General features: G+C 38.7%; 1 protein-coding gene across 3 annotated transcripts in view; it reads left to right on the top strand.

Annotated features, from left to right (window-relative positions):
* The window catches only part of KLHDC1 (kelch domain containing 1), a 48,201-nt gene that overhangs the window by 17,680 nt on the left and 2,793 nt on the right, over positions 1 to 27,728 (top strand). For all 3 annotated transcript variants that reach the window (XM_006729620.3, XM_081830562.1, XM_081830563.1), the window contains exons 5-12: positions 2,918 to 2,996; positions 4,500 to 4,583; positions 8,325 to 8,408; positions 8,885 to 8,943; positions 14,128 to 14,240; positions 15,830 to 15,902; positions 20,800 to 20,884; positions 22,562 to 22,614. In XM_006729620.3, the coding sequence (XP_006729683.1) occupies positions 2,918 to 2,996; positions 4,500 to 4,583; positions 8,325 to 8,408; positions 8,885 to 8,943; positions 14,128 to 14,240; positions 15,830 to 15,902; positions 20,800 to 20,884; positions 22,562 to 22,614 (630 nt within the window). The remainder of the gene's footprint in view (positions 1 to 2,917; positions 2,997 to 4,499; positions 4,584 to 8,324; positions 8,409 to 8,884; positions 8,944 to 14,127; positions 14,241 to 15,829; positions 15,903 to 20,799; positions 20,885 to 22,561; positions 22,615 to 27,728) is intronic.

Below are 27,728 nucleotides of genomic sequence, written 5' to 3'. Positions count from 1 at the left end.
CTTCCTTCCTTCCTTCCTTCCTTCCTTCTTCCCTCCCTCCCTCCCTTTCTTCTCTTCCTCCTCCTCCTTCTTCTTCTTGTTCTTCTTCTTCAAAAGTAACAGCTCTCCTAGTGGGTATGCTGTGGTGTTCATTGTGGTTTTGATTTGTATTTCCCCAGGGACTAATGATGTTGACCATTTTTTCATATACTTATTGGCTATTTGTATATCTTCTTTGGAGAAATGTCTATGCAAGTCCTTTGCCCACTTTTAAAAATTGGGTTGTCTTTTTGTTGTTGAATTATAGGAGTTCTTTACTTATTCTGGATATTAATCTCTTATCAGACATATGTAGAGTTTTTTTATTCTAATGTTTTGGGTTGGCTGGCCTCATAGATTGAGTTAAGAAGTGTTCTTTTCATTTTTGGGGGGGGAAGACTTTGAGAAGGTTGGTATTAATATTCTGTAAATGTTTGGTATAATTTGCCACCTAAGCCATCTGGTCCTGGACTTGTCTTTGTTGGGAGGTTTTTTGATTACTGACTCAGTTATATAGGTTTATTCAGTTTTTCTATTTCTTCATAAGCCATTTTTGATAGTGTCTTTTCAGAAATTATTCTATTATATCTAACTTATCCAATCTGTTGTAGTATTCTCTTATAGTCCTTTTAATTTCTGTAATGTTGATAGTAATGTCCCCTCTATCATTTCCAGTGTTAGTGCTTTGAGTTTTCTCTTCTTTTTTGTCAACCTAACCAAAGATTTGTCAATTTCGTTGATCTTTTCAAAGAACCAACTTTTGGTATGTTGTTTTTCTCTATTTTCCTAATCACTGTTTTGTTTAGTTCCCCTTTGTTTTTCATTATTTCCTTCTTCCTGTTATCTTTGGGTTTAGTTTGCTCTTCTTTCCAGTTCCTTAATGTGTACAGTTATGTTATTTATTTGAGATGTTTTTTAAAAAAATATTTAGGCATTTACGGCTATAAAATTCCCACTGAGCACCACCTTCATTGCATACCATAAGTTTTGTTTTATTGTATTTTCTTTTTTGTTTATTTTATTGTATTTTCATTTTTATTCATTTCTAGGTAATTTTTAATTTCCCTTGTGTATTTTTTCTCCACCCATTGGTTGACAGTTGTTTTTTCTTTTCTTTCAGCACTTTAAAGATTTTATTACATTGCTTTTGGCCTCCATTTTTCTGGTGAGAAAGTCACACTCATTTGTGTTTTTGTTCCCCTGTATATGTCTTTTTTCTCCTGGCTTTTCTTTATTTTTTTATATTTGTTCCTCATTGATTTGATTAAAATGTTCCTACTTGTAGTTTCCTTTGTATTTATCCTGCTTGGAGTGTGCTGAGCTTTTTGGGTTGGTGGGTTTACATCTTTCATCAGTTTTAGGAAGCTCTTGGTAATTATCAAATATTTCTTCTACACGTTTATTTGTCTCTTCTCCTTCTGGGATACCTGTTATATGACATTAGACCATTTCATATTCCTCCACAGATCTTGGGCTCCCTGGGTTCCCCCCCATCTTTTTTCTTCTCTTTAGTTTAATTTGGATACTTTTTATTAATCTCTTGACCTGTCTCAAGTTCACTGGTCTTTCCCATTGCTATGTCCAGTCTCCTGCGAAACCTATTTAATCAATTCTTTATATCTGACATCTTTTTTTTTTCATTTTTAGCATTTCCATTTAGTAGTTCTTTTCTGTGGTTCCATATCTCTGCTGAAATTGCTCTGTTCTTCCTGCATGTTGTCCACATTTTACAAACTAGGTCTGTTAGCATCTTTATCATAGTTATTGTAGATGCCATGTCTGATAATTCCACTATCTGGGCCACCTTGGTGTCAGCTTATATTAACCCTCTCTTGATCATAGGTCACTTTTTTTTTTTTTTGCCTCTTCATGTATCTTGTAATTTTTTCACCACATTCCAGAGATTCTGTATGAAAGAATAGTAAGTATTAGAAAAAGGGATATTTATCTCCAGAAAAGGACATGTCCTTTTCTGTTTTTCTCAGGCTGTTAGAGTGGTAGTTCAGTCAGTCTCATTTGTAGTTGAGTTGTGTTTGGGATTATTGCAACTGTTGTCCAACTGGCTTCAAATGTTTTGAGGCAAGATCATGACTTTCCTTTGCTAGGACCCCATGTTTGAGCACTGCATACAGATTATCTAAAGATGTTCAGCTGTACTTCACAGTGTTCTCACCCTCAGAACTGTGGAAGATCTCTCCCTGTTTTATAGCCTCATTTGGAGGTCTTTGGGTCACCAGGGAGTTCTCTTTGCTCTCCAGTCCACGTTTTGCTTTCTGTACATTGGGAGATCTTTTTCAGCCTTGTACCTCCTCCCTGGGACTTTTGAGGGCAGCCATCCTGTGTGCTATAATGACTTGATATGCCCCTGAGGTATTTCCTTCAGATCTCCTGTCCTGGTCTCAAACTTCAGTAGTTTAAAGCTCATGTTGCCTCAAAGATGTTTGCTTAGTTCTCTTCTGCTTTCACCCTGTTGATGACTGGCGTGAGCCTTCTGAAGACTATGTGAAAGACTTGTTGAGTGGATTCAAATTCCCACTGTGGCTGATTTTCTTAAGATTCTAATTTCCCATGCCAGCCTACAAGTGGCTGTTAAAATTTTGGGTGATTTCTTTTACAAACCCTCTCTGTCCTGGATTCTTCCTCCTCTTGCTGTAATACCAGGAATGAAAGCAGCCATGCATGGGTCTCTTCCCTCCTATTGAGAGTTCATCACTTTCTGGAATTAGTTCATTTAGATTTCTTTTTTCCCTTCTCTCTTTGATTTTTTTTTAAACTATGGTTTTTTAGGTTATTTGGCTAGTTTAGGTTATTAGGGTGAGAGAGATGATCTCTTTTAAATTTCAATGAGCACATTGGAAATAGAAATTCTAAAGTGTGTTCTTTTGTATTTGTTTTTCAGATTAATATATTTTGGTGGCTATGGGTGTAGGAGACACAATGAACTCCAAGACTGTTTTGATGTTCATGATGCATCTTGGGTAATCACTGTTTACATTTTCCTCTAATTTAGTATCATTTTAATGTCTTTAGAAATAATGACTCCAGTCTTTCTCAGTTTAACTTGCCATAATTGACACTATGAAAAAAAAACATGTTTTCTCTTTTTTGGATTCAGATTCAGTTGGAGGAGGTTCTCTCACCTTCTCTCACCTAGTGGTATTAGCCTTCATGGCTCCTGGCAGAATAATGTCTTACTTTATTAATCACTTACACCTGTTTCTGTTAGACAAGTAGAGATTTTAGCACAACTTGGAAAAACTCTGTTCATAGACTACCAGAATGGCTGTTGCTGACATACACCTCCTTTTAGGTATGTCCACCAGAACTATTCATAGCTCAGGCTGACCTCTCTATGACAGTGAGTAAGTTGGTCATGATATTACCTTTCCTACTTATTCTTACTGGTTAGAGAATAAACTAATGAAATAAGACATGACATAAAAATGAAACCTTTTAAAAGATAACTGTAAAGACCATTGATCCTAGCACCAAGATACATAGTAGCTCTTCTGTTTTACCTTTTACTAGCATATATTGTTATTGTACATTGTAATGTAAATATATATGTACATTTCATGTATATCTTTTTGTGTATGGGTATTTAAAAAGATCTCTATGTATTTACATGGTTTTTGAGTTTTTAAAATAAAATACCTTTAAAGTTTTGTTACTTATAGTATTACTGATAATTTTTAGAAATATAAATTCCCATTACTTATATCTACATATTTTTACTCATTTTTTTTCTCTCCTAGTACAGTTAGGCTAAGAATCATGTCCTGAAGTTTCTGGTGTACAAGTAGCTTTCTTTTCATTTATATTTTAAATTAAGGAAATTGTTTAGTGTGTTTAACTTGTTTGACAAGTTCTGACAAAAATGAATGATGTATTTCTGGCATAGAACCTAAAATTGACACAGAGGCAAGCTAAAGCAGTCATAGAGAATTTCAACAATCCAGAGATGCTAAATATAGTATAATTGCTAAATGGCTGCCCTGCTGACAATTTTGTCTCTTAGAAGGCAGATAAGAGAGTAAGCCCAAGTTTGACCTGTAAGAACAAATTACTTGGTTAAGTAGAAGTGATTGGAGCTTTTTGGGAAAAGGAACCATGGTCCCCTAAGGTTCCTAATTGCAAAGATTAGGAATTCTGAGCGTGCACTCTAGGAACACAGATTGCAAGATATAAATGTCATTTTGTCCTCTGCAATTTCCAGAGACAATTCTTTGAGGGAATTGGAAGATTATCAACAAGTAAATTTATGACTCACTGCAGGCAGTGCTAAGAGAAGACAAGTTGCTACTGGTATGGAGGCCACACTTTGTGGGCCACTGGCGTGTGCATTAGCTTTATGACTATGGTAACACTTACCTCTATTTTTATAATGGTGTCTATTATTTCACCACTAAATATGCAATGACATTTATTACAATAACCTAAAGAATATAAGCTTTGAAATATTTTAAAAATTCCTGTTTTAGGAAGAACAGATCTTCTGGGGATGGCATAATGATGTTCATGTATTTGATACAAAGACACAGAATTGGTTTCAACCAGAAATTAAAGTAAGTATTGTAGAAAGTTACATTTGTATTTATATACTCATTGATACTTTATTTTTTTTTCTAAAGATTTTATTTATTTATTTGACATGGAGAGAGAGAGAGTGAGAGAGCACAAGCGGGGGGCGGGTAGCGGCAGGCAGGCAGAGGGAGAGGGAGAAGCAGGCTCTCTGCTGAGCAAGGAGCCCGATGCGGGGCTCGATCCCAGGACCCTGGGATCATGACCTGAGCTGAAGGCAGCTGCTTAACCAACTGAGCACCCAGGCACTCCTACTCATTGATACTTTAAAAGAATATTTTTTTGCTAAATTATTTGGATTTTAGTAATTGAGTTTATAATCATATAATCCCTTGAGTACCATCACTAATACTTTTTTTTTTTAATCACCTATTTTTATCCAGGCTAGCTAAGTTTTTCTAGAAAAATCTTCCAAAGTGGGTACCATCATCATTCTTCACGTGCAAGTGTGATGTCCTGATTTAATGGTGGCACTTTTAAAATGTCCTTTTAGGGCGCCTGGGTGGCTCAGTCCGTTAAGCATCTGCCTTTGGCTCAGGTCATGATCTTGGGGTCTTGGGATAGAGTCCCTGCTCAGTGGGGAGTCTGCTTCTCCCTCTGCCCCCCCCACCCTGCTCATGCTTGCTCGCTCTCTCTTTCTCTCTCTCGTAAAAATAAATAAAATATTTTTTAATGTCCTTTTATAATCAAGTCCACAATTTTGAAAAGCCCATATTTCATAAACTCTTGAAATCTACATGCAATTAAAGCATGATAAAAATACATTATTATACTTTTTCATGTGCTGGTTAGCAAACCCAAATTCAAATTAGCTTAAGCCATAATGAATTTTTACATAGAGGGAAGTTTTATTTTGGAGCGTGTCACACAGTGGAAGGGCTGCAGGGATTAGGGCCTCAGGAGCTAGAGCAAGTTACTCAACACCATCACAACATTTTCCATCTCTTTGTCAGCTTCTCTCTGATTCTCTTTGTATGCTAGCTTCATTCTGTCTACTGCAGACCAGCCACCTCATTTAGGAGGGAATATGGTCCTGGCTATCCAAGCAGTCCTTTCCATTGGTGCTGTGTTCTTTCAGGGTCTACAGATTAGTCCTAGAAAAGGACTCTGGCCGTATTTGGGCAGGTTCCCACTCTTAACATTAGTCCCTGTTGCCAAGGGGTTGATAGGCTAGGCTCACGTCTTAGGCCTACCCGAGGAGAGCAGAGGATTGTGGGTGATAGGTCACCTGAACTGTGCAGAATGGAGTGCTAAACAGGCAAAACCAAAACTGTCCACTAATATGCACAAATGACATACATCCATTTGAATTTTAAGATTTATGTCTTTGTTAATGAAATAAAAGCATTTTATCTCTGTTCAGATAATTTTATGTCAGCCAGCAGGTGCCAAGAAATAGTGTTGAGACTGGATCTACTGAAACTCATCCTGGATCTTTTTCAGGCATCTGTAGCCTCTCCTTCTTTGGAGAAAGAGCAGGGGTCTGCAGCTCTCAAAGGCATATTTGTAGCATGTGCTTCTGTCGGGGGACTCTTGTTCTCAGGGTACTGAGTTCAAGCTCCATATTGGGCTGGAGCCTACTTTAAAAAAAAAAAAAAAGGTAGAACGTGCTCCTGAGGATAAGGGAGCTGAGGTAGCTTATAATTAGTTCTTGGGCTCCTTCTTTCTCTTCTTACCTCAGTCTGTAACCCCCCTCCAACATTCTTATATAACTTTGACCCTATTTTAGTTCATATTTACCAAGATTTTCACTGTAATTTCTCTGATGATTTCTTCAAATAAGTTCTTATGTTGTTTATATTTTATCTGAAAGTTCTTCTGACATGCTGTAGCTGGATATCTCTTCATTTTTTAGACACATTCTTAAAGTACTACATTATTCCCAAATATCAGCACCAAAAGACAAGGCAGCATGGTAGAGTGTACCAATTACTGGTGTCAAAGTTAAAAGAAATTGGATTTGCATTCTAATTCTGTCCTAAAAGAGCTCTGTACTTGAGATAAGCCATTTAGTGTGTCATCTATAAAATGGAAGGTTGAAAGTGTTTTTCCTATATGGGATTTTTACCCCTTAAGAGCAATATATTAGTAGTAGGGATCTTTGAGTTATTTTCAGTATTTCAAGCAACTTAAGAAGCATTGTACATTATTTAGGCAGTTAGACACACGGATTAATGCAAGTGCCCTTTCTTTGTTTTTGTTTGGAATTACATGAACTCAGTTTATTCAGAAGCTTTAGGTGGCTAATAAATGCATTTGAAAAAAGTTTGGTATTTATTTCATAATAAATGTGTATATAGTAGAATAATTTTTCCAAAATTTCAGATCAGGAATGGGGTAATAATAAAGATTTTGTCTTGCTGGAATGGCTAGGAACCACTTTCAAAAGGTTCTCTTCTCTCTCACTTATTTAAGTGTTAAATTGGTAATATCTGAATTATTTCTTACTGTGTTGGCTTCAAGACAGTCATTCAAGTAAGCCTGAAAAGTCTAGAGAGTTATGATATTGGTGGTAGAGCTTAAATGTCCTGTGCCCACATTCAGGAGCCAATGCACTGAAAATGTTGAAAAAGTTCTTTTCGAACTTGGACTGAAATGCATACACAAAGGCACCCACCATGAACACATGGAAATTATGCAGAAAATTTTTCTTTCAAATCTCATTCATTCATCTGCCCATTACATTGTCTCTTTTCCCACCAATCCAAAACTTCTCTGGAGAAAAGATCTGATATATTTATTCAAAGTAAAGTATAGAAAAGTGTTATCAGTTAATGGGAAGAGTTTTAGTAAGTGGTAAAGCACTGTTTGGCTTAAGGCAAGAGTGAAGTTCTTATTGTAGAATTTGAGACACCAAGAGTTTGAGGGGGCAGATGTGATTTTTTAGATTCTCTGAGATCATTACACTGTGTACTGCTTACTCATAATATGAACTCTGTGGGGGTAGGGTGTGGGGAGAGAGAGTGGGAAGGAGAGAGAGAATCTTTTAAATTTGATTTTTAAATCTTTATATTTCAAGCTGAAATTTACATGAAATTTTATTTTGCTAAATAGTATCAGGCATTTAAGAAAAACACTTTAAAAAGTAAAGATCAGGGTGAGTAAATTTCATTCTTTTTTTTTTAAGATTTATTTATTGAGAGAAAGAGAGTGTGCACAGGAGCAGGGGGAGGGACAGAAGGAGGGGAAGATAGAGAATCTCAAGCAGCCTCCCAGCTGAGCGCCCATGGAAGGCAGGGCTTGATCTTACAACCCTGAGATCATGACCTGAGCTGAAACCAAGAGTCAGATGCCAAGCAACTGGGCCAACTAGGCACCCCTAAATTTCATTCTTGAAGAGTAGTGTTTATCTATAATCATTACTATTTAGAATGAACTTTTGCATGAGATTTTTTTTTTTTAAGATTCTATTTATTTATTTGACGGAGAGAGACACAGTGAGAGAGGGAACACAAGCAGGGGGAGTGGGAGAGGGAGAAGCAGGCTTCCCGCGGAGCAGGGAGCCAGATGCGGGGCTCGATCCCAGGACCCTGGGATCATGACCTGAGCCAAAGGCAGGTGCTTAACGACTGAGCCACCCAGGTGCCCCTGCATTAGGATTTTTATTGAATTACAGGGGTAATGGTGATTTGGTGGCCAGGTATTTCTCATACTGAGCGTAGGAGTGGGACTCCCTTGGATATGTTTCAGGGCTTTGCACTGTGTTTTCTCATCTCTGCTTGCAGGATGGAGTTCCTCCACAGCCGCGAGCCGCGCACACATGTGCAGTTCTTGGAAATAAGGGCTATATTTTTGGCGGACGTGTTTTGGTTAGTGTTTTTAATGGAAATGGTATTTTTATGTGTGATTCTTCTTACAAAAATTATTTTCTGATTTTGGGGAACAAATGACTATTCAAATTATCTAGATACTAAAGTGCTGTTCAGTAATAACTTTTATTTATTTTCCATCCCCTAAACAGACTATACATGAGTCATCACAGATGATTTATAAATCATATTTTAATGAGAAGAATCCTTCACTTCAGTGCATAACCAGAAAAGTTTAATTTCTGAACATCTAAATCCTGTTAGTTTAAACCCATTTCTTCCTTTCCCCCTTGACAAATTAATTGGGTAGCTCTATATTAATTTGATTAACACTTAGCGTTGTTTCCCAATATATAAACTTCTTATGTTAAGTAAAATGCAGATGGTCTATTTTTAATCTGAAATAATTTTAAAACCAAAATTTTAGCCCATGAAAAATGTAAAATACAGACTAACTTAACACACTTTTATTTTAGCAAACTAGGATGAATGATTTGCACTATCTGAACTTAGATACCTGGACTTGGTCTGGAAGGTAAGTTTGAGATTTAAGTATATTTTAATCAAAAGGCATTTGTGTGTGTGTGTGTGTGTCTCTTTGGGACCATAATCCAAATTTGAGTCTCTAGAACTGAATTAGTATCTTTTTCCTTCAGATTATATGTCTAAGCAAAGAATATACAGATTTAAATGCAGAGTTTGTTCTTTAACTAAATAAAACATGAGAATACCAGCAGTTTAAAATTGATTATGTAAAAGTACTGGTTTTGTACTAAATATTCTTGAGAACTGGTCAGTAGAAGAAATGAAGGAAGAGTTTATTGGGGCCATCACAAGTAAACAGATAATGAAGTAGGTAAAAGTCAGATTTTAATTGTAGTTCAAAATATATATTAAACAATAGCATAAATCTATTTAGCTATCACTTCAGCTGTTCGTGTAATGAGATAGAATCAGAGCTATATATTATTCTAAAGTAGAAATGCTATTAAAAATGAAACTGTGAAACTGCCAGAAAAAAAATTATAGCAGATTGTCTTTAAAATCTTGGCATGGAGAAAGTTTTTCTAAAGATGGTATAAACCCCAGGGCACCTGGGTGGCCCAGTCGTTTGAGTGTCTGCTTTCCAGTCTTGATCTTGGGGTCCTGGGATCAAGCCCTGCGGTGGGCTCCCTGCTCAGCGGGGAGCCTGCTTCTCCCTCTCTTACTGCTTGTGCTCTCTCTCTCTCTCAGATAAATAAATAAAATCTTTATTTGTTTTGTTTTGTTTTTAAGATTTTATGTACTTGAGAGAGAGAGCAAGAGAGAGCACGAACAATGGGGAGGGGGAGAGGGAGAAACAGACTCCCCACTGAACGGGGAGCCTGACATGGGGCTTGATCCCAGGACTCTAAGATCATAACCTGAGCTGAAGGCAAATGCTTAACTGACTGAGGCGCCCCTCAAATAAATAAATAAATAAATAAATAAATAAATAAAATCTTAAAAAAAAATAGAAAACTATACCAAAGTTAAAAGGCAAATTGGATGGGCGCCTGGGTGGCTCAGTTGGTTAAGCGACTGCCTTCGGCTCAGGTCATGATCCTGGAGTCCCTGGATCGAGTCCCGCATCGGGCTCCCTGCTCAGCAGGGAGTCTGCTTCTCCCTCTGACCCTCACCCCTCTCATGCTCTCTCTCTCATTCTCTCTCTCAAATAAATAAAATCTTTAAAAAAAAATTGGAAAATGCAAACAAAAAACAAATTAGAAGTCATATTTGCAGCATTTTTTTTTAAGATTTTATTTATTTGAGAGAGAGAGAAAGCACCAGTGGGGAGAGGGGCAGAGAGAGAAGGAGAAACAGGCTCCCCACTGAGCAGGAAGCCCAATGTGTAGCTGGATCCGAGGACCCTGAGATCATGACCCAAGCTGAAGGCAGACGCATAACAGACTGAGGCACCTGGGTGCACTTGCAGTATTTTTTACAGGGCTTAAATCCACAGGAACTGAGAAAATCAGTAAGAAAAAGACATAATCCAACAGAAAAGTGGACAAAGAAAGAACATAAATGAGCAACTCATAGGAGAAATACAAATGGGCAAAAATTATTTTATTTTTTAAAAGCTTTTATTTATTTGGGAGAGACACACACACAGAGAAAGAGAGAGAGAAAGCATGAGTAGGGGGAGGAGCAAAGGGAGATGGAGAAGCAGACTCCCCACTGAGCAGGGGGCCCAACACAGGACTCCATCCCAGGGCTCTGAGACCATGACCTGAGGTAAAGGCAGATGCTTAACCAACTGAGCCACGCAGGTGCCCCCAAAAATTATTTAAAAAAGATGTTCAGGGGCACCTGGGTGGCTCAGTCGTTAAGCATCTGCCTTCGGCTCAGGTCATGATCCCAGGGTCCTGGGATCAAGCCCAGCATCGGGCTCCCTGCTCAACAGGAAGCCTGCTTCTCCTTCTCCCACTCCCCATGCTTGTGTTCCCTCTCTCACTGTGTCTCTCTCTGTCAAATAAATAAAATCTTAAAAAAAAAAAAAAAGATGTTCAACCTTATAGACAATCAAAGAAATGGAACTAAAAATAATAGTTTTCATTTATCAGATAAAAATAATCACAAATAGGGGCACCTGGGTGGCTCAGATGGTTAAGTGTCTGCCTTCGGCTCAGGTCGTGATCCCAGGGTCCTGGGATCGAGTCCCACATCGGGCTCCCTGCTCCTTGGGAGCCTGCTTCTCCCTCTGCCTCTCTCACTCTCTCTCTCTGTCTCTCCTGAATAAATAAATAAAATCTTTAAAAAAAAAATCACAAATAACCAGTGTGTGCTAGGTTATAACAACACAATTAGCGGGAGTATAAATTGGTACAGTTTTTCGGGAAGGTAGTTTGGCAATATGTTTAAAATGTAAAATGGGGGGGTAACATGTTTAAAATGTAAAATAAAATAAAAGTATGCAAGCCAGAGGCGCCTGGTTGGGTAAGCATCTGCCTTCGGCTCAGGTCATGATCCCAGGATCCTGGGATCGAGCCCCGCGGTGTTGGGCTCCCTGCTCAGCGGGGAGCGTGCTTCTCGCTCTCCCTGCTGCTCCCCCTGCTTGTGTTTGCTCTCTCTCCCTCTGTGTCAAATAAATAAAATCTTAAAAAAAAAATAAAACGTAAAATGGAATTTCTACTTTGACCCAGAATTTCTCCAAACAGTAACTGGACATGGGTGCACGTGTGCGTTTGTTTTACAACATTATTATAAAACCAAGAACTGGCAGTCAACCCTCATGTTCACAAGTGGGGATTGTTTAAATCATGGTACATTTGCCCAGTGGGCTACTATGCTTCCATTACCAAAGGAAGTTATAGAAATATTCTACAACATATTAATTGAATGAAAAAAGTTGCAGAATAGAATATATGATCCCATTTATATTTTTTAATAAATATGTTTATATGTACATTAAAACCTAGAAAGATAGATACCAAATTATTATGATTTTTTTTTTTTTATTTGAGACAGAGAGAATGAGAGACAGAGAGCATGAGAGGGAAGAGGGTCAGAGGGAGAAGCAGACTCCCTGCCGAACAGGGAGCCCGATGCGGGACTCGATCCCGGGACTCCAGGATCATGACCTGAGCCGAAGGCAGTCGCTTAACCAACTGAGCCACCCAGGCGCCCTATTATGATTTCTTATTGCTGGAGGACAGGATTATAAAAGAACTCTCCTTTTTAAAAATACTTTTGTGGAAATAAAAATACTTTTGTGGTTGTTGAACATTTTGTAACCAAAATGATTCTTTTTTTTTAATTTTTTTATTGTTATGTTAATCACCAAAATGGTTCTTATAGTCAGCACAAACCATAAAAATATTTCCATTTTGGGAAAAATAATTATATCTTCCACAAATGACCCATATTATTCTGGGACATTCCAGAATGCTGGAGAATGGTATCTTCTCACCTCCTAAATTAAACTTTTGTACTTAGGTTTTTATTTTTTTAAGAATAGGACAGTATTTGGGGCGCCTGGGTGGCTCAGTTGGTTAAGCGTCTGCCTTCAGCTCAGGTCATGATCCCAGGGTCCTGGGATCGAGCCCCACATCGGGCTCCCTGCTCAGCGGGAAGCCTGCTTCTCCCTCTCCCACTCCCCCTGCTTGTGTTCCCTCTCTCGTTGTGTCTCTCCCTGTCAAATAAATAAATAAAATCTTTTAAAAAAAAAATAGAACAGTATTTGTTTTGGAATCTTAGAGGTTTATTCTGGAACTGGAGTGGTTTGCATACTTTTTTTTTAAGATTTTATTTATTTATTTGAGAGAGAGAGAGAACGAGCAGTGGGGAGGGACAAAGAGAGAGAGAGAGGAGCAGACTCCCTGCTAAGCAGGAAACCCAGTGCTTCTATTTTTCTGCCTCTATTGATATGATCATTTGATTTTTCTTTAGCCTATTGATATGGTGGATTCCATTAGCTGCTTTTTGAATGTTGAACAGCCTTGCATACTGGGAATAAGTCTTATTTGGTCATGGTGTATAATTCTTTTAATTTTTTGGATTTGATTTACTAATATTTTGGTGAGGATTTTTGCATCTATGTTCGTGAGCAATATTGGCCTGTCATTTTCTTTTCTTGGGGTGTCTTTGTTTTTTTGTTTTGTTTCGTTTTTTAGATTTTATTTATTTGAGAGAGAGAGTGAGGAGAGAGAGAGAGAGAGCACAAGCCAGGGTTGGGGGGGAGAGGCAGAGGGAGAAGCAGGCCTCCTGCTGAGCAGGGAGCCCGATGCAGAACTCAATCCCAGAACCCTGGAATCATGACCTGAGCCGAACACAGACACTTATCTGACTGTGCCACCCAGGCCTACTTTTATTTTATTTTTATTTTTATTTATTTATTTATTTATTTATTTATTTATTTATTTATTTATTTATTTATTTATTTTAAAGGTTTTATTCATTTATTTGAGAGAGAGAGAGACCGGGAGCATGAGAGGGGTGCAGAACAGAGGGAGAAGGAGAAGCAGACTCCCCATTGAGCAGGGAGCCTGACATGGGGCTCGATCCCAGGACCCTGGGATCATGCCCGTGCTGAAGGCAGCCCCTTACCTGACTTAGCCACCCAGGCGCCCCTGCATACTTTTATTTTGAAGCTAGAGTAGCTAGCATTTTCAGGTGGAAAGAAGCTTTGGGAAGTTGTACAGCAAGTAAACCAAAGTAAAACAACAACACCCAAACCCCATAATATCCTTGAAGAAATCAGCTGAAAATATAAAATTAAACATGGGCCAACAATAAAAAGTTACAGACATGAAAATAATTATGTTGAAAAATTGAAGAAGTTATATGGATTAAACAACAAGAATGATACAAAGTATGCACTGGGAATTAACTGGGAATTGACTTCATAATTTTCAGTCTGTGTTCTGTGACCAGGTGGAATGAGCTAAATGGAAAGATTTTTTTTTTTTTAAGTTTTTTTATTTACTTATTTGACAGAGAGAGACACAGCGAGAGAGGGAACACAAGCAGGGGGAGTGGGAGAGGGAGAAGCAGGCTTCCCGCCAAGCAGGGAGCCCAATGTGGGGCTCAATCCCAGGACCCTGAGATCATGACTTGAGCTGAAGGCAGACGCTTAATGACTGAGCCACCCAGGTGCCCCATGAAGGCAGTTTTCTACTTTAATCTCAGAGGATCGGAAACCTTTTATTTTGACTAACATAGTAACTAGATTTTTCTATTTTTTTTTCCCTTGCCACAGGATTCCTGTTAATGGAGAAAACCCCAAACATCGGTCATGGCATACTTTAACACCAATAGCTGATGATAAACTTTTTCTATTTGGTGGACTAAGTGCAGACAATATTCCATTAAGTAAGTCAATTAAAGTTTAGCCTACAATTATTATCTCATTCTTTTTTCTTAATTGTATTTGATATGTAAGGTGTCTTTCTTTCTTTCTTTTTTAATTTTCTGGTTTACGTTTATCCCCAGCTGTATGCTTGTATTAAGAATTAGAAGACCCCTTTGCTTTAGTACCTTTGGCTCTCCATGTTCTCCTGTTTCCTAGGTATATAGAAAAGAAAGGGTGATGGTTGAACCTAGATGAATTAAAGCCCCTTTCAACTATAATATTCTGTGATTCTGTGCCTTCCTGATTTTTGATCCAGATACTTACACTGTAGGCTGGAATGGGGATTAGAAGAACAGTCTTCCCCAGAAGGCTCTGGAAATATAAGGTGGGAAGGCCAGTTGCTTCTCTTTTTGTTCCAGAACTCTAAAGGAAAGTGCTTAGCCAGAATCTTTAAACTCCTGTTACTGCTGATTCCAATGGCTATGGTTTTGTAATAGGGTTTTTTTTTTTTTTTTTTTTCCCAGCAGTAAAATTGTGGCATCAGGATAGACAAATGACTAAGAGTATCCACTTCTTAGTTTGATAGGTTAGATGTCTTGTGTTTTCTTAACTCAGAAGTTTTCCATGACTAGAGGGGTTTTCATAAGAAACCTCATTTATGCAGTCCATATAGGATCTGGAAACAACTTTTTATTTTTCAACAACAATTTATTGAGCATCAGCTATGCATCAGGCAGCAAACAAACTCCAAAAGCTGGTTAGAGAAACAGGAGTTTCTAGTAGGGGATGTTAGTTATTGCAGATGATTATGCTTCTCCAATTTGAAGGTTTTTAATGAAAAGAGATTTGGAGTCTAATAAAAAACTGACATCTATTTGTTTCAGTGGGGGTTGTTTAATATCATGTCTTTTTGAGCTGTAATGTTTTGAATTCCTATTTGGTGTTTTTGGTCATTGACATGTGGGGAATTCCATGTCCTAACTCTTAGTTCAGTCGGTGTCCTCCTGGGCTTAACTTCTGGGTATTATATGATATCAAGAATTATTTTGGGGCTCCTGGGTGGCTCAGTTGGTTAAGCGTCTGCCTTCGGCTCAGGTCATGATCCCAGGGTCCTGGGATCAAGCCCCACATTGGGCTCCCTGCTCAGTGGAGAGCCTCCTTCTCTCTCTGCCCCTCACCCCACTCGTTCTCTCTCCCAAATAAATAAATAAAATCTTTAAAAAAAAAAAAGAATTATTTTAATTTTGTTGACTATGATAATGGCATTGTGGTTCTGTAAACAATGTATTTTTTAAAGCAATGTTTACTGAAGTATATATGGGGAAAATGACAGGAGATCTAGGATTTGCTTTAGAGTAATTGAGCCACAGGCATAACAAAAAAGAGCTAAATGGAGCACCTGTGACAAAATCTTGATAGTTGTTGAATCTGGGGTATGTGAAGGTTCATTGTCATGGTCACTCTACTTTTGTATATCTCTGAAAATTTTTGTGAGAAAATATGCATACACACAAAAGATAGTTGCATAAATGTAGGAGATAAATTTGGGAAAAAAATTAAATTTTATCCCAAAGACCTAATCTTAATTTCTGAACTGTCATAATTGCAGGTGATGGTTGGATTTATAATGTCATAACAAATGGTTGGAAACAACTTACACACTTACCTAAAACAAGACCCAGGTAAGTCTAGAAGTTAATGAATAGTAAAATAGTTAAGAATTTCTGGAGTATTAAAATATAGCACTGATTTTGTAGTGTTTGCCATTAAAATTGTAAATCATCAAGAAAGATCTTTCAAATAAGCTTGATGTTAACTAAGTAATTTAATTATCATTTTAATTATGTCTGATTGTTAGAAGTGGCCTATTCTGTTTTCATCCATATTTGCATATTTGAAAATGTTACTCTTTTAGGTAAATTATAGGTAAAGTAGGTAAATGTATAATCTTGCCTGATAATATGAAAAGGCTAAGAAATTGGAAGTATCATATAATGTTAATATTTTTGATAAGTAGACAAGAATGGGGATGGCTTTAGTAGTTACTTGTTTTTGGAAGAGGTTTTTTACAATTTAATGAGAAAATTACTTTCATGTTGATCAAATAGATGGCAGATTATTATTTTAATTAACTGATGTATTCATTAATATGAATTTTTTGAAAAAGAAATATGTTAATTATTTGTCATATATTATAGAGTAAAAGTTGTAGAAACAATATATTATTAGACTACAATTGATCCTTGAACAACACTAGTTTGAATTGCATGGATCCACTTATTACATGGATTTTTTTTAATAAACACAGTACTGTAAATGTATTTTCCATATGAGTTTCTTTTTTTTTTTTTTTAAAGATTTTATTTATTTATTTGAGAGAGAGAGAATGAGACAGAGCACATGAGAGGGGGGAGGGTCAGAGGGAGAAGCAGACTCCCCGCCGAGCAGGGAGCCCGACGCGGGACTCCATCCAGGGACTCCAGGATCATGACCTGAGCCGAAGGCAGTCGCCTAACCAACTGAGCCACCCAGGCGCCCTCCATATGAGTTTCTTAATAACATTTTCTTTTTTAAAATGTGAGTGTAGTTGACACACAATGTTACATTAGTTTCAGGTGTACAACATGGTGATTCAACAACTCTATATGTTAATCTATGCTCGCCATAATCGTAGGCACCGTCTGTCACCATACAACGCTACTACAGTGTCATTGACTGTATTCCGTATGCTGTACCTTTTATTCCCATGACTTATTCATCCATAACGGGAAGCCTGTATCTCCCAATCCCCTTCCCCCGTTTTGCCCATCCTCCCCACTCCCTTTTCCTCTGTCAGTCATCAGTTTGTTCTCTGTATTCATAGGTCTGATTTTGCTTTTTATTTATTTATTTGTTTTGTTTTGTTTATAACGTTTTCTTTTCTCTAGTTTACTTTTAATTGTAAGAATACAGTACATAATACATATAACATACAAAATATGCATTAATTGACTTTATGCTATTGATAAGGCTTCTGGTCAACAGTAGGCTATTAGTACTTAAGTTTTGAGGAGCCAAAAATCATACGTCGATTTTCAATGCTGGGGGGTATCAGCACCCCAACCCCTGCGTTGTTCAAGGGTCAACTGTACAAAGAAAACCACATTAGTATTGTAATTCTTTTTTTTCTAACTTGAGAGAGTAGTGTAATAAAAATATATTCATAGGAAATTCAGAGTCAACACATTATAATCATTAGAGTTAGTAATAGAGTTTACTCTTCTGCATGCCATGTATTTCAGAATTTTTTTTGCTATAGATTATGTATACAAGTGTGAAGTCAACTTACTGGTGTGCATTTCAGAAGTTTAATAAGTGGTAATTAAGTAACTTACCTGAGAAAAAGGCCTGAAAAAATGTGTATATATTTCAGTGTCTATATCTATATTAATATGTATAAAACATTTAGAGTTTATCATAATTACATATGTGACTCATATTTTCATGTGTAAAAATGCATTGGAATGTATTATTTTAGCAATTTGGATCTTTTGAAATGCATTTTTTAATTTAAAGAGTTTTATATTAAGATATGGGAGCCCAGCATTCTAGTCCTTGCTCAGCTACTACTTAGCTTTTTGGCTTTGGGAAAGTCACTTAAAGAAACTGAGCATTAATTTCTTCATCCCATGAAATGAGGGACTTGGACTGGAGAAGCTCTTAGTTCTCTTCCAGTTATTTAATTGTATGAATGCATTAATTTTGGACCAAAGTGGTAGTAAGAATATGTTTAATTTTTAAATTGCTCCTATTTTATAATTCAATCCTTAATAAGTAATTAGAGGAACACAACTATTATTAATAATAATATCAGTTAGAACTGAGCTATGTAAAGAGATTTCTTTGAATTCAGCTGATGTGTCATGTAAATAATATGCTTTATTAGAATGTTTAGGTGATAAGTTTAGAGCAGCTGTGAGAGGACATAAACTATCAGTCTATAGACAAAACATCAGGTTGCAAGCTAGATGTCACCAAAATCAAGGCAGGAAAGGCTTTCCAGTGTTCTTCGATGATGAAGTCCAGGCCAGAGTTTCCCTAAGGCAGATAAGACAGAGGCAGATCTATCTTCAGGTATGAGGTGAGGAGGAGAACAGGTGGGATACAGTTTAGTGTAAGGAGAACATATATATATATGTGTATGTATACTAATTTTTTATGAGTGAGAATTTAACATCTAAATACATTTTGTGCAAACTGTTTCAAGTTATAATTTGAAATGTAAATGGTCCAATTCTCCTCTTGTAATCCTACAGCAGGGTTTCTCGACCTCGGCACTATTGACATTTTGGACCAAATTATTCTTTGTCATTAGGGGTGTCCTGTGCACTGGAAGATGTTTAGCAGCGTCTTTGGCCTTCACCCACTAGAGGCCGGTAGTACTGCCCCTCCCCCCCACACACACACCTGGAGTTGTGGCAATCAAAAATATTTCAGATATTGTCAAATGTCCTTTGGGGGCAAAAATCAGCCCTGGTTGAAAACCACTATTCTGTAGGGTGGTGCTCTCTCTTCCAGGTCTCACCTTAGTTAGAGCAAGGCTTGGTTGAAAGGCCATCTACCTAGCCACATCTCATTGCCTGTATAAGTGGCTGTCAGCAAGGACCCTTTTTTTAATGGGTCTATAAAAGAAGTCCAACCAAGTGTTGACTTACAGAGCCTCAGGTACTTCCTGACGGATCCCATGACTGTTGCCGAGGTTACATATGGCCTTCTCTCCCGGAAATTAAACGTTCCTTGTATTCCATTTCCTTTATCCAGTTCCCCAAAGCCCACACCATAATCTGGGTGTCGATGAAGACTTGTATCAATTTATGTTCTAACATATAAGTTGGAGAATTGGGCAGAGTAGTTCCTAAACAAAATCTCTTATGACTCAGTTCTATCCTGGGTCCCGAGTGCAACTGTCATTGAATGTGTGAGTGATTGTTTGAGGAAAGTGCTTGATGTAACCAATTGTGCATAATCCTACTGTTTGCAGTTGTGGGAGTTAAGTGAAAAGGATAAATGTACTAAAAACAAGTTATGTGGTAATAAAAGAAGTGATAATGTGTAATTGGGGTGTCTGTTGCTTCAGCAATTTGGTCTATTAAGGGAAGTCATCAAAATTCTCTCAGAGTAAAAACAATGACTTTGTAAAATTCTTGATTTATCTTCTAAAATTGAGAACTTTACATGTATGTTTTTGTCCTGAGAGAGCTCCCAGAAATATTGAATTTTATCAAACATAATATTATGCTTTGTAAATAAGGTGAAATTGGAGATGACTGTGAGCTATTAGACCATTTCCAAAAGAACATTAGATGCTCTACTCTTATGAAATAATTTATTTAATAATTGAATAAATTGTGGTTTTTTGTATTTGCTTTTGTTAATTAGAGGTTTTGAGCACCCACTGGATGCAGAACACCATATTTAGGCATTTTTAAGGAGAAGCATAAAATTAGATTTCCCACGTTGCAGTGGTGTGCTGGGAAAGGGTTAACAACTGCTTTCCGGGAAAAACAAAACGAAAAGCCAAATTTGTAGCATTTGCTGGTTTTCACCATGGCCAATTTCAAGCTCCCTCCGTGATGGCACTGAACATGGATTTGGATAGAGACAGGCAGAACTGGTTTCCCTGAGCTGGTAAGCCACTTCCAGCACACCACTGGCAAGTTGTGATCTAAGGACCTCACGTTTGGACCTTTAGAAGATCCACATAGCAAATAATTAAAGTAGTATATAGAGCAGTTTATCTTCAAATGTTAGTGAGAAGATTATAAAATGAGCACATAAATGTTCAAAGGTGCTAACCAGGGAGGGCAACAGAGCCAGGTTGTTTGGGTATTTGGATACTTCCTGGGGATTTTGAACCTGTGTTTAAAGTCCTGAAAGAATGATTTATCATCTTAAGCATAAGAAACAGGGTGAACAAAAGCCTACAGATGGCACAGTTGCTTCCTGACCAGGACATGTCCATGGTTAAAAACATTTGAAAAATGTTATCAGCTTAAATGTAGCTGAGAGAGACTAGAGACAGAAAAACGAGGAACAAGTCGGATATTCTGTGCTCAGGGTGATAAGTAGTGTGACAGTGTAAATGTGAAGGGATGGCCGAGTTGGGTTTGTCAGATGATGGGGAATAGAGAACAGGAAAGAAAAGTCAAAAATGTTGAAAACAGTAACATGGCAGGTAGTAATAAGAAAATTGGGGAAAAGGTCCAGTTCAGCAAGAGGATGATTAGTTCCTTTTTAATTAATTTTATTTCAGTGATAATATCTATGAGATAAAAAGGCTAGAAAAAGGTTGGGGGATATAGTAAACAAGAGTTATTAGGGGTCATCTCCTTCATTGACGTGATTTAATGAGAAGCTAATGTTTTAGTGATTCTAGAGGAATCTTCAGAATCTTTTTTAGGATATGCCAAAGGTTCAAGTTCAGTCATGCCCATTTTGAAATAGATTAAATGTGAAGTATGCAGTTTAAAATTGACTTATATGTCACATACAGTTTCTTTTTTCATAGTATTTTACTCTGCTTATAATTTTCAATTATAGGTTATGGCATACAGCCTGTTTGGGGAAAGAAAATGAAATAATGGTATTTGGTGGGAGCAAAGATGATTTACTTTCCTTGGATACAGTAAGAAAATTTCATATCTAAATATTTCCTTTGAGTAGTTTTGTTATTCAAACTAAAATTGTTGATAGTCCCACACTGCAAAATATGGACGAATATGAAATGTTACTCTGTAGTGTGATTAATCTTCAGAATGAGTGGCTTTTGTGAAGTATTTCAGGGTATTTTGAGTTTACAAATCAAAATAGGTCTATTAACCTCATTAGTCAAATTATTAAGAAAAGCTTTTAAAGGATAACTCTTCCTTTTCTCTTTGAGTCTCACCATAGTATGGGTGTTTATAATTGTATTAAATTAAAATATTAGCAAGTTATAATTGATATTTTATAAGAATATATATAATGTATATGTAAACTACTAAATATAGTAATAAATACTCATGAAGTTTGCTACCTCACTTAATAACTAGAACACCAGTGCTAGCTTCTCCCATCAAGAGGAAAGTAGCTTGAAATTTTAAAGTGTAGTTTCTTTTTACTTTATGTGTCTTTTGCCACTGCTTTACCCATTTTATATTTAAGATTAAAGCATTCCAGTTTTAAAATTTGATAAAACTAAGGTCAAAGAAATAAATGAGTAGCACTTGGAGAGTATTGTTCTTTCACTCCTTGCACCTTGGGGAATTCAGAGCAAGATGGCCATGCTCCTACTGTGTTGTGATGGGACAGGAGCTCAGGATTGGTTGCTCTGGTTTGTGGAGGACGTTTGGGAACAGCGGAACTCTGAGCTGGCAGGGACAGGAGGCACCAGCCAGAATCCAGCCACATTGGGGCCAGTTCTATCCCTGACATCTTTTCAGACATAGTTATCTCCGGAGTTGTGCCTGCCAAGCAGCGAAACCTGAAATGAGCTGGCTTCTCTCCAGGGGATTTGGTTTACTTTATAGTTTGGAAGCCTCCAATTTAAACATTACGTACGTTGAAAATTTTAGAACTTTCTTTGGCTGAGAATTCAGTGCTTCAACAAAAGATTAAAACCACGACTTTGCATTTAATTAAAAAGCAAATTTTGTGGTTTCTCTTCTTTTTCTTGGCACTAGAAGTTGGTAGGATAGAGTTTATCATTAAAATAGGAATCCTGATTAAAATCATGATCATAAGGTATGAAATTTTAAAGACTTATTTGAAAGGATTAGGGACATTTTTCTGCTGATTCTTCCACATTAACTTTTAGATGAGAGAATCATTCAAAAAATCTTCTGTTTCTGAGATTTCCAAATGAAGAATTCCCAGGGAATCCTGGGACCATTTGGAAAAGAGAGACAAGATAAAGAGATTTTAAAGTAAGAGTCATTTGGAAGAGGAAAGTTCTGCTTAAAAACAAAAAAGCTTGAAAATCACTACTTTTCTCATTTTGAACTCACTGTTCTAAGAGAAAAACATGTACCTGAGTTTTAAATTTGCAATTGTATAGGTTGTGGTTAGGTAAAAACTTGGTCACTGAGAAATGGTAGCGATGTACCCAAAGTTTGTGTGGCTAGCAGGTGTGTGTCTGTATATGTATGGGGTGTGTGTGTGTGTGTGTGTGTGTGTGTGTGTGTGTGTGTGAATAACTAGAGGGAGAGAGATTTATTTGCTGCTGTACATAACCTCTTTTACATTTACAAAATAAAAATGTTAAATTATTAATGCATTTTTATTCTTTTAAACACCTTGATAATTCTTTTTTTATGTTGATTAGGGCCACTGTAATGATTTATTGATCTTTCAAACACAGCCTTATTCACTACTCAGGTAAGTAAATTCATTTTATATATATATATATGCTATATACATATATACATATATATATACATATATACAAAGGAAGATGAAAGAAATTATCATATCTTAATAGCATATACATATATTGCATATATGTATATAGCTACATGCTATATACGTATATATGCTATTATATATATAGCTATATACATATATATATGCTATGAAGCTATGATATGTATATGCTATTAAGATATGATAATTTCTTTCATCTTCCTTTTTGGGAAGTGTGATAATTTTTCAAGTAGTTTATGATTTGAATTTAAGAAAATGTTTACATCTTCCTAAAAGTATAATCATATTTGTAATAGTGAACCATACACAAATGTGATTTTTAAAAATTAAAATATACAGTACAATCATATTTTTATTTTGTGCATAAAATTGCATTTAGTTCATATGGGAACATTAAACATACTGTATTTCCTTGATTCTAAGCCTGAAATATTTCATATTTTAACTTTTCTGAAATCAGTGTATGTCCAATAATAGACACACATATATATGTATTTAATTTAGTAGAATTTCTTTTTTTTTTTAACACCAAAGCTGTTATTAAATTGGTGGCATGACTTATAGTGTCTTAGCTCATACACTCTTGCTTTAAAAGGAGTATATACAAGGTTTAGTTGGAAGATTGTGGAAAAAAAAATCCCTGTTTCTGCCTGTGAGGGTCAGGAGGAAGGATCTGAGTGAAGTAGAAGTTGCCCAATGACCAAGTGTGGGTTTTTTTTTAATTTTTTTTAAGATTTTATTTATTAATTTGAGAGAGAGAGTGAGTGAGAGAGAAAGAGAGAGAGCGCGCACGAGTAGGAGGAGGGAGAGGGCGAAGCAGACTCCTCACTGAGCAGGGAACCTGATGCGATGAGGGGACTTGATCCCAGGACCCCGAGATCATGACCTGAGCAGAAGGCAGACACTTGACTGAGTCACCCAGGTGCCCCCCAAGTGTGGTTTTTTTATGCAGGGGGAATAACATGGGTGAAGGCATGTGAGAGAGAAGCTGACATGCTAGATGTCAAGGAGTGGTCTGTAACATCCAGACATTCTACAACTTGAACCATTTGAAAACCACTGGACCAGCTCACACTGGACCATCCTAATGTTTTAACTGCGCCTTCTGTTATTACAGTGGTTCCTTCTGTTACTTCATGTTAGAATCTCATAGGGAACTTCAAAAAGTATTGAGGCCTGCGTTCCACTCCCACATGTTATGACTTAATTGGTCTGGGGTGTGGCCTGAACTTAGGAATTTTTGAAAGACCCCAACATAATTCTAATGTGCAGGCAGAGTTTGGAAATTGCTGATGTCAAGATTAAACTGTCTTGTATCATTACTTAACTTTTGCTGTGAACATAACTCCTTTACCTAAGTAGATTGCAATTTCCTTATATGCAGGAATCAAAAAACATAGTATTCAAGTGCCTACCATGAGAAGGCACTATGCTATGAAGTGAAAAGTCATGCTCTTTCCCTTAAATTGCTAGTAATATAGAAGGCAGGCTTTCAACAACTATAAAAGAAAAATAAAATTGCTTTAAGAGAAGCATATACAAAGTTAATGAGACTACTGGCAAAAAAGACCCTCTACCCATGTGGTTAAGATGGTGAGGGTAGAGGAGTATTTGCAGAAGAAGAAGAGTTTGAGACAATTTGCTACAAACAAGCAGTGCAAGGGTGTTAGTACAAGATATACAAGTATGGTATGTTTTGGAAACTGAATTCTTGAGTGTTCCTAGACGTAAGCATGAGGTGGGGAGTTGGACAATAAATCAGAAACCATATATCATCTAGAGCCTTTGTGTTTCATGCAGATGAGTTTACATTATCTTGTGGGAGATCAAGAAGCATTGAAAAATTTGGAGCAGAAGAATGAGATGATCATATTACAAATTAGAAAGCTCCTTTGAGAACAATGTGGATAAGAGACGGGAGGGATATGTGACTGTGTAAGGAAAGTAATAGAGTCTTGCAGTGATCAAGCACAAAGTGTGGGGCTGACCTTGAAAGTGGCCATGGAGCTGGAGAAGGGATGGAGGTAGAATGGGCTTGGTAGGAAAAGAAGAGGGAAGAATTAATAATAGAGAATCTATGAAGAAGGAAGCGCGTTTGAAGGTGGGATAGCGTAGAAAGATGAATTTGGTTTGGAGTCTTTTGAGCTTGAAGTACTTATGGTATCTTTAATGGAGCTATTCATTAATTAGTTAAATATATGGAGAGGTGTCTGGGCTAGACATAAAGAATCATTGGAAGATAGGGGCTCCTGGGTGGCTCAGTTGATTAAGCGTCCAACTCTTGATGTCAGCTCAGGTCTTGGTGTCAGGGTTATGAGTTCAAGCCCCATGTTGGGGCATGGAGCCTACTTTAAAAAAAAAAATCATGGGGATGCCTGGGTGGCTCAGTCAGTTAAGCATCTGCCTTCAGCTCAGGTCATGATCCCAGAGTCCTGGGATTGAACCCCACATTGGGCTCCCTGCTCAGTGGAGAGTCTGCTTCTCCCTCTGCCTGCTGCTCTGCCTGCTTGTGCACGTGCTCGCTCGCTCTCTCTCTGTCAAATAAGTAAATAAAATCTTTAAAAAAAAAAAAAGAATCATTGGAGTCTAAATGGGCATGTGTTAGCTCTGCCAAGAAGAGTTTTGAGAGTAAGGATGAAGCCAACAACTGAGCACTAAGAACTCACAACATCTGAGGAGTTGGAGGAAAAGCGGCACAGGAGAATGAACAGGGAAGTGAAAGGTGAACCAGGAGATAATGGGAATGCGAAATGGAGGGAGGAAAGAACTGAAGACGGAGAGATTACTTACTGTAAAGAGGTCCCAGAATATCTGGATTGAAAAGTGCCTTAGTGTTTGGCAGTAATCACAAGGATCATTTCTCCAAGGTCCACAGGAAGGGTTGAGCAGCAGGGGTCTGAACCACACAGGTTCACTTATATACAGGTTTTTTCCCAATAAATCCGCACAGCACTGTAAATGTATTTTCTCTTCCCTAGGATTTTCTTTCTTTCTTTCTTTTAATATTTATTTATTTGAGAGAGAGAATGAGTGGTGGGAAGGGCCAGAGGGAGAGAGGGAGAAGCAGACTCCCCGCTGAGCAGGGAGCAGATGCGGGGCTCCACCCCAGGACCCTGGGATCATGACCTGAACCGCAGACGCTTAGCCGACTGAGCCACCCAGGTGCCCCTTCCCTAGGATTTTCTTAATAACATTTCTTTTTTCCAGTTTACTTTATTGTAAGAATACAGTATATAATATATAACATACAAAATGTGTATTAACTGTGTTATCCATAAGGTTTCCAGTCAACAGTAGGCTATTAGCGATTAAGTTTGGGGGCAGTCAAAAGTTACGTGTGGATTTTCTACTGCTTGGGGCCTGGGTGCCCCTAACCCTCTCGCTGTTGAAAGGTGACTGTATTTGTTTATATGCTGAGAAGCAGCAGCCAGTTGTTGGAAACGCAAGAAAATGAAGGAAAAATTGTCAGAGTAGGGTCTTGAGAAGGTGGATTTTAGTCAACAGGTAATTGAATTAGTTGTTGAGAAGATTACTGTAAAATAATGAGGGAAGTAGGACTATGAAGGCAGAGGACTTCGTTGGCTGGAGGGTGGGGGACAGGGCGCTGAGAAAGTTTTCGTTGCGAGTGAGGTCGTCGGGGAAGAAAGAGAAGAGGTGAGGATATGAACTTACGGGGCGGGGGGGCGGAGAAGAAGGGTGAGGGAAAGACTGGGAACCGCGGCCGCAGCGGCTTCGAGAAGGTCCGGACTAGGGCCCGGCTGAGGCGGAGGAGGGAAGAGAACCCGCAGGGACGGCCCGGCTGCCGAAGCGCGCTCTGCTCCAGCGGCACGAAGCTGCCAGGTGGCCCGCGCGGGAAGGACAAGGTGCCGCGTGTCTGTCCCTCCCCGCCCCGCCGCCCCCCCGCCCCCCCGCCCCCCCCCACTTGACATTAGCCGGGACGGGGTCGCCGAGGCACGGCGGGGAAGGGGAGTAAAGTTGCTGGCAAGAGAGTGAAGTGTGGAAGGACCGGGCAGGGTAGGAAAGGAAGCTAAAGCCGGAGGGGCGGTGGTGTGCGGAGAACCGGGGCGAGCGCGGGGAGCAAGGGAGTGCGCGGATGAACCGCACCCAGGGCTGTGGGGCAGGTGCAGAGCGTGGAAGGGGAAGATTCCAGAGGCGGTCCCGAGTGAGGCTGGAAAGACTACAACGGGTTTTCCGCACGAAGTCTGCAGGGACGGGGGAGAAGGAGCGGTTAACAGTGGCGACCCCCGAGGCGGAGTGACGCAGCCCGGGGCCCGCGGGAGGAGCGAGAGCCGCGGCGGGGGCTCCGGGTCCGGACTCTCCGAGACGCGGGCGGGCTGCAGGCCTCTCTAGAAGGCTGCACAGAGCGGCGTGCCGAGAGAGCAGTTTGAGCGGGGACGGGAAGCCCGCGGGGGCAGAGGTGTTTGCAGACACGACTGGGGTTCCAGAAAGCACGGAGTTTGGGTGGGCACATGAACAGCGATGGGGAAGATGCCCCAGCAGAGCAATGAGGGAAGCCGATAGGACCGAGAGGATGGGCTTGTGTTGGAGGTTGGGACGGAGGCGGACCCTCCGTCAGGCTCCTTGGTGGCACCCTTGGCCCCTAGTACCATGCTTCCCTGAGTGCGTATACACCGTTCTCATGCTGAGCCTATTCCGATGCATCGAAACTTGAATATAAAAGGGGCGCCTGGCTGGCTCAGGCGGTGGAGCGTGCGACCCTTCAGGTCGGGGTTGTGAGTTTGAGCCCCACCTTGGGTGTAGGGATCACTTTCAAAAAATCTTTTTTTTTAGGGCACCTGGGTGGCTCAGATGGTTAAGCGTCTGCCTTCGGCTCAGGTCATGATCCCAGGGTCCTGGGATCGAGTCCCACATCGGGCTCCCTCCTCGGCAGGGAGCCTGCTTCTCCCTCTCCCACTCCCCCTGCTAGTGCTTTCTCTCTCTGTCAAATAAATAAATAAAATCTTAAAAAAAAAAAAAACTTTTTTTTAAAAAACCTTGAATATAAAACTAAACCTTGAATATGGCAGGAATTTAGTGGTATTTCTGTGTGAAGCATATCGGCCACACCC

Source organism: Leptonychotes weddellii, chromosome 9, assembly GCF_054177405.1.
Source record: "Leptonychotes weddellii isolate Sample4059 chromosome 9, ASM5417740v2, whole genome shotgun sequence".
NCBI lineage: Eukaryota > Metazoa > Chordata > Mammalia > Carnivora > Phocidae > Leptonychotes > Leptonychotes weddellii.
Note: the sequence above shows the minus strand (reverse complement) of the source record. Positions and strands in the feature narration are given on the sequence as shown.